The sequence below is a fragment of the Rhagoletis pomonella genome, unplaced genomic scaffold (assembly GCF_013731165.1).
Source record: "Rhagoletis pomonella isolate Grant_MI unplaced genomic scaffold, Rhpom_1.0 Rhpom_scaffold_00013, whole genome shotgun sequence".
Classification (NCBI taxonomy): Eukaryota; Metazoa; Arthropoda; class Insecta; order Diptera; family Tephritidae; genus Rhagoletis; species Rhagoletis pomonella.
Genome location: NW_023458567.1, coordinates 9,416,515 through 9,423,447, shown reverse-complemented (window position 1 = coordinate 9,423,447; position 6,933 = coordinate 9,416,515). Strand labels below are relative to the sequence as shown.

Genomic DNA, 6,933 nt, shown 5'->3' with positions numbered 1-6,933 from the left:
GTATTTCTTTATTTGAATATCCTACATCTATGAAAATGTTCTTTTGTAACTATTACGTCGCCTAAACTTATTTTAAAAAAATTTCCTTTGAGGGACAATTTAATTTGTTCGGCTTTTATGAATCTTAAAAACTTTGATTCTTATTCCTCATACATAAACTACTAACCATTCACGATAAGCGCACAAAAGTGGAAGTTTTAAGCAGAAAATATGAAATTCTCAAAAGTAAATTCATCATTTGCTATTACCCCTATTTAGTTGTTAGTCTTTTGGCAGTATCTCATCCGCTTTGCATTTATTCTTGCTAGGCACAATATGCTTTTAGAATACGCAGTGGATTTAAAAGTTTTTTTACAAATATACATATGTACGTATATTAAATACCCACATATTTGTATACATTTCTAAGTGCACATGTACTCACATCCGTCTATTTAATAAAGAGTTTCATAGAACTTCAAAACTATTTGAACTCTCCAACGAACAGCGGCGACTCACTGCGATGCACTGCACCTCTGTGCTTAGTTATGTTCACACACTTGATCTTATATGCATGCATTTTTTCCTGCATGGGTCCTCCAAGAAATTACTTATGAAAATAGTTTGTGCCACGTTGCTGTCAACTTGCCACAACCGCTAAGTTTTCTTTCAACCAAACTTTTCCAAGTTTACTATATACATAGAAGTACAACATAGTACTACTTTCCTGCGTTGATTTTTCAAAGATTTGCTTTAGTGAATTGCTTTTCCATAACGGCTGGTGCTTCGTTAGCTTTTGTGAGTAACTATTTGCCAACCGGAAGGGTTACCAACTCGAAAAGAAAGTGTGCTGTGTAAATGTGCATACGTGTGTGTGTGTAAATTCTCAGGATGTCCAAATAACTCCGCTGTTAGCCAGATGATGGCGATGCTGATGATGATGTGGCAAATTTTCCAACTCGGCAAGTTGCATAAATATATGTATGGCAAATATGTAGCTTTTTATATTCATAGAAAATCAAAATAGAACTGAAATTTGTCAAATATTTTCGAGGGAATTCGGTATGTTGTACGTGCGAAGAAATTATTCGAAAATTATAAGCGGAATTGAAGCGAACTAAGCCAGTTCCTTTATAGGTTGGGCCTGAAGCAAAAATTCTTTTATTTACCTCTTTGCGCAAACTCAAAATGCTAAAAAGTTTCAACTGTTTGTAATCTTCATAAGAAATTTTTCTTCAAACCAAGCAGAGTCAAACTTTTGTAATTAAACGTGCTGCACAATAAAGAATTGTTTTAAGTTTTTCGCTTCCCTCAAGGGGAATTTTCAGGAAATTCACAAAAAGTATAATTTCTCCAATAATTAAGAAGATATGGTGAAATCGTAAATGTTTTTAAATTTCCTTCTTAGAAATTTTTTAACTTAGGTAAAATTTACATCTTCTTATACATACATAAGCTGCTATAAAAATTCTTTGTATTGTTTATGCGTTTTCAAGTTTTCTTTGAGGGGAAATTGTTTATTAAATTTAAGTTTTTATATCTTTATACAGAAAATTTGTTAAAACGCTAACAAAATTTTCTTATGGGATTTTTGATAAGATTCTCTCTAAAAATACTTATTTCCTTGTAACCTTTTGTGAAAAATATTACTTAATCATTATTTTAGCTAAATGTGTGTGTATATAAAATTTTATTTTCCAAATTCTTTATTGGAAAAGTTTACTTTTGAGAGAAATTTTTAAAATCTAAATTTTTATAACTAAATAAGCGTTTGGTACATTGGAAAATACTATTCTAAAAAATTTCCCTCTGAGGGAAATTTTCTAAAAAAGACAGAAACGCCTTTCGGCAAGCTTTTCTGTTTTGGCGCAAGCTTAAGAAGAGTGTTCGCCACGGAAATTTCATTACTTTGGCCATAAATGCAATAATATTTTTGTTATAGATTTTTTAATTTAAACCTCCCATCTGCATAGGATCTTAGACCACAAAACTGGTGTATTTTAAGATTTGTATAACTAAATAAGCGTTTGTTACATTGAAAAATACTATTCTAAAAAAAAGTTCCCTCGAAGGGAAATCTTCTTAAAAGACAGAAACGACTTTCGGCAAACTTGTCTGTTTTGGCACAAGCTTAAGGAGAGTTTTCGATACGGAAATTTCATTACTTTGGCCATAAATGCAATAAGATTTTTTTATAGATCTTTTAATTTGAACTTCTCATCTGCATAGGATCTTAGACCAGTAAACGACGATATTATATATATTTTTTTCAAAACAAACTGCTAATTTCGAAAGCTTCGTTCTGTTAGAAAATTACCCTCAAAGGGAAATTCAGTATTTCGTAAGTTTTAAGAAGCTTATTATAAATTGAAAGATTACTTGCAAAACCTTCAGTCCAAAGAAAATTTTCTAACAACAAATTAGAAATGGCTTTCGCAAAGCTTTCTTTTGAATTCGCCTCTTTTTAAATAATTTTAAAAATTTTCGTATATTTCATTATAGTCCAATATGCAATATTCCAATTTTTGTGAAACACTTCTATTTTGTGCAACATCAAAAAATTTCCCTTCGAGGGAAATTTTATAAAAATAAGGCAAACCCATTTCTGTAGCTATGTATTCTGTGTGATATAAAAGAGCATCTATTAAAATTTCCCTAACAGAACAGGTAATTTTTTTATTATTGAAGAAACCTTTAGTTTTGCAGTAGATCATAATCGTGGCTATATTTCAATAGATTGAGTAACAGGATGTTAATAAATTCTATCTCTAATGATATATAAAATACTGTACAGTTTACGAAATGGAGTTGCACAAAGACTACTTTCTTATTTATATCTTTTTAACAAGAAATTGAAATACATAAATATTTTTTGCTGGTGCCTAGGTTACTCATACGCACCGGCATCACTTGTATGTTAAGCAAATACATGCATACAAACATACATAGGTAATTATTAATTTTTTTAATTTCGCTTGTCTCTTTTCAGACTGAATCCATCAAACATGATCTCGAAACGAAAATGTATCAACACAAACTCGAGCAACAAATCGAAAAAGTACAATACAATCAAACAGCAGTTATGCTGCTAATCGACACGTGTCAATTGGTGAGAGAGAATACCTCACGTGCTGTCACCAGTCTCGATAATATGGTGTTGTATTTCATGAAAACGAAAGGCAGCGAAAACGATACGTCACTTATGGGATTATTATATGTAAGTTGGAGCAAATTTCTTTAAAATATTTCATTAATGAGCGAATCGGGAAATTAGAGACATAAATTTTTATTGAAAATATTTAATTTAAGTAAAAACACGAGACTCAAAAATGAGAGATCAGTTTCAAGGCTGGAAAAGTCTATATTTTCCAGTTTTTTTGGGAAATTTTCAGTTTACAAATACCGCTGCTAAGATGGTAGCTTAAACTTCCTAAAACTGCAATATAACTATTTGTACGTACAAAAAACTTTTTTCGTTCATTGCATACAAATCTTGGATGCACCTTCACTTCAACTTAAGCTTCTCTATGAATACATTTTTAGACTTCATCTCATTTTACTAAATTCAACTTTCCACCAACTCTACTTCAAAATTTAAATACTCATACATTTTTCTCCACTCTCTACCTACATTTTCTTTTCAGCTCGGCGAACTATACGAATCAATTCGTTGGCCCGTAACCCTCGGCTTCCTCACACTACTCCTGCTACTCTGCACCATACTGGTGATTGGTGTAGCGCGTCGTTCGCGTTGTGCTCTCATCTTCTTCAGCGTATCCGGTTTATTTTGTATTATCATTTGTTGGCTGCTGGCTGGCATTTACCTGGCATCCTCGGTGGCAGCGGGTGATTTCTGTATGCGTCCGCATGAGTTTATGTGCCGGCAAGTGGGCATGGTAAGTTTATAAACTAAACCAAATATATGTAAATAAAACAAAAGCAAAAAGCAAAAAGCGAAGCTAAAATTGCTAAAAATAGTATAAAATAAAATAACACTAGAAAAATAAGTATTTATTGCGCTCGTAGCAGCATGGCGCAGAAAAATAACAACAAGCTTAGCTTTGAAAAATGATTTCCGTGAAAATATTTATAGCGCTATAGTATAGCATAATGCCATTTTGTGCCTGAAAGTGTGCTGAAATTTTGATGAGCGAGGGCAAGTGGCGCCGCTCATGACTCTTCAGTTTTACGTGTGTGTGTGTGTGTGTCTGAATGGCTGGGCGACTGACGGGCTATTCATGGCAGTGAACATTTTATTTGTGGGTGCTTGTGGAGCACTGTGTTTGCTTATGGCGTGCATAGCACCGCGATTGTGTTTGTGTGCGCGCTGGAGAGTTATGCATATCAAATGACCCTAATCGCATGCTTCACTCTATTGTACACCGGTGGGCGCACAGTGCGGTTGTGCGGCTAAAATTGTGGTATAATTAAAATCCTGAAAAAAATATCTTAAATGTGGTCTTATATTCAAAATCAAAAACCTAACAACAGCCAGGAACCATTAGTCTTCTCAACCCACATATGAGCTCTTACATGCGATAAATACTGTAACTACAAGTATATCGTTTCCAGCGCCACCTTTCGATCCAAATTTTTGATATCTACAAAAAGTACGCTATATTCCGATCGGATAAATTATTTTCCACAAGCGAAAGCTCTGCTAGATTTCTTTCGTTAATTCGGGAGATTAGCGCGTCCAAAGAGATAAACGAAAAATTCATTTATTTTTCAATTACATAATTAGCGCCAAATTTACCTGCAAGAAATATATCCGACATATAAAGTAGTGTATGTTCTTCTCGGCATTATTTTATCTACAAAGAAAGCCCTTCTGAATTTATTTAAGCCATATCGGAGAGTAGCGCTGACAAACATAAAAAATTATTTTATGTCACACTTACTTTGTTACATACTATCCTCCAAATGCTTTATAAATCGAAATTTTCCATGAAAATGTCACTTTATAAAGTTCTTGTAACTAATTAAATTTTTATGAATGAGGCCATATAAGTTTAAACAAAGTTTTTACGTCTAAAAATTGCAATTGCATTGCAGTTTTTTTCATAAGTATATTTTACTAGAACGCTCTCACCCGCTTCGATGAGTGTATGTAATTTATACGTGCTACATTGAGTAAAATTTATTTTAAGAAAACTCAATTAAAAAACAGAAGGTTTAAAATTTGTTTAACGATCTTCAAAATATTTTCAAACTAAACCTTCTTAAACTTCACACTTGTCATACTTTGTCAATTAACTTATCCCCTGAACTCAATTTGAGATTTTAAACGGATGGAAACCTCTTACATGTAGTTTTGAAATGAAACCCTTTAAAAATCATTTAGATTGATACCCATATTGTATTTAATAATTCATTTAAATTATTGAATAGTTTGAATTTAAGCTTTTAAACAGTTGGCAACCATTTTAAACCTCTTTCGTCTGACACTCATATTGTGGTACATATTCAAAACCATTTCGATTCATACCAATCTTCTATAACACTACATATTTTGAAAGCCGATTTTTATGTGTTCGCAAAGCTCGAGAACGGTCGAACCGATTTTTTTGAAATTTTGGACACCTGCTTCAGACGTCCCTAGGATGGTTATAGGCTAAAAAAATATTCGATATATAAAGAAGGCGTGGCACCTCCCATTAAAACCGATTTGTTCATACTGCATGTCTCTGGAAGTGTTCATGGTAGAATATTGGAACTTGGTACGGCGATATATGAAATCAATCTTATACTCATGGAGAAAAATGGGCTATTTATGGGTGAGATCCTCCTAAATTCCCGGACCGATTTTAACGAAGTTTTTTGTGTGCTTTTGAGTGGCTCTCTGGGTAGTGTAGTTTCACGTTGTAGCTCTTACATTTCTGCAGTCTGCAAGGTTTAGGCCAGGCTATAAGGACATCCCACACAAAAAGCCAGCAAATTCATACCCGAATTTCCTTTGCTTTCCAGCGTTGATTAATCATTATCCACTTAAGAGTCCATTTCATAAAACCTGTGGACAATTGAAAAATTCACTTTTAAGTCAAGAAAACTATCATTATCCGTTAGAATTGTGGAGATCCCCTCATGGATTTTATTTAAAAAACAGGACTGGTATTCAAAATTAAGTAGGCACACTAAAAGAGAAGAAGCCTATTCAAAAGGTACAGAAATTTCACTCTCCAAAGTCTCTAAATGTAGAAAATCTCTGAATATCTAAAAGTATGCAACACCTCAAACAAATAATGATTTTATGTAGTCCTCATCTGCTTTTATGTTGCATACTTTTCGGCATATATTTTATACAGTTAGACCTATTTGGCTATTGAAGTTTAGCTTAGCGATTTGTAGTATCCCACTGCTGCCCCCATTAAACACCAACAATTTATTGCAATTAATTTGTAAATTTGTTAGTTGTGGAACTTTTGAGCATTTTATTTAAGAGCGAATTTCTTATTGAATTCGAAAATCTTTGCATCCTTTTTCTTAGCCAAGTAGATCTCAGCACTTCTTTTGCACTTTTCTACAGCCAACACCCACTGTATGCGCCTGTGAGCTAGCTAACTAGCATGCTTTACGGGTGTTAGAGTTTCCATGAAGCACACCCCGGTGTGCTATCAACAGCCTGCGCGTCTACAACTCCCTCACAATGGCCACTTGTGAGCAACGAATGAAGGAACGAACGAACCGCGACCACATTTACCGGATGTTTGTTTATTTAGTTGCTTTTTGGACGATGCTTTTTGTTGCTGTGGCATTGTGTGCCAGCTTTATTTTTATTTAGATGATATATTTTATATTTTGATTTAGTTGTTGTTGGTTTTGTTGTCGTAGCATTTTTACTACAACGCTCAACAGTTTATTTTGTGGCATATTTAATGTGGGCTGACAAGTGTTATTGTACCTAACTTTTTTGCAGTTATGGAGAGGAGGTATAAAAATAGTATACATACATAT

At 33.5% G+C, this 6,933-nt stretch overlaps 2 protein-coding genes across 2 annotated transcripts in view; one reads left to right on the top strand and one right to left on the bottom strand.

The window, feature by feature from the left end:
• The first annotated feature begins 2,970 nt into the window (after positions 1–2,970).
• On the top strand, positions 2,971–3,887 carry LOC118748340 (protein tweety-2-like). Its single transcript, XM_036482713.1, has 2 exons — positions 2,971–3,196; positions 3,624–3,887. Exons 1-2 carry the CDS (start codon positions 3,002–3,004, stop codon positions 3,885–3,887), a joined length of 459 nt encoding a protein of 152 aa, XP_036338606.1. The 5' UTR covers positions 2,971–3,001.
• Positions 3,888–4,351: 464 nt separating this feature from the next.
• The window catches only part of LOC118748339 (insulin-like growth factor-binding protein complex acid labile subunit), a 4,406-nt gene continuing 1,824 nt past the window's right edge, over positions 4,352–6,933 (bottom strand). The window contains exon 2 of the mRNA XM_036482712.1: positions 4,352–4,414. Coding sequence (XP_036338605.1) covers positions 4,352–4,414 — 63 coding nt within the window. The remainder of the gene's footprint in view (positions 4,415–6,933) is intronic.

Excerpts from the sequence above, each read along its gene's own strand:
- LOC118748340 (XM_036482713.1), top strand. The coding sequence starts at position 3,002 with ATGTATCAACACAAACTCGAGCAACAAATCGAAAAAGTACAATACAAT. Across the intron at positions 3,197-3,623 it reads CACTTATGGGATTATTATAT|CTCGGCGAACTATACGAATC; the intron begins GTAAGTTGGAGC and ends TTTTCTTTTCAG.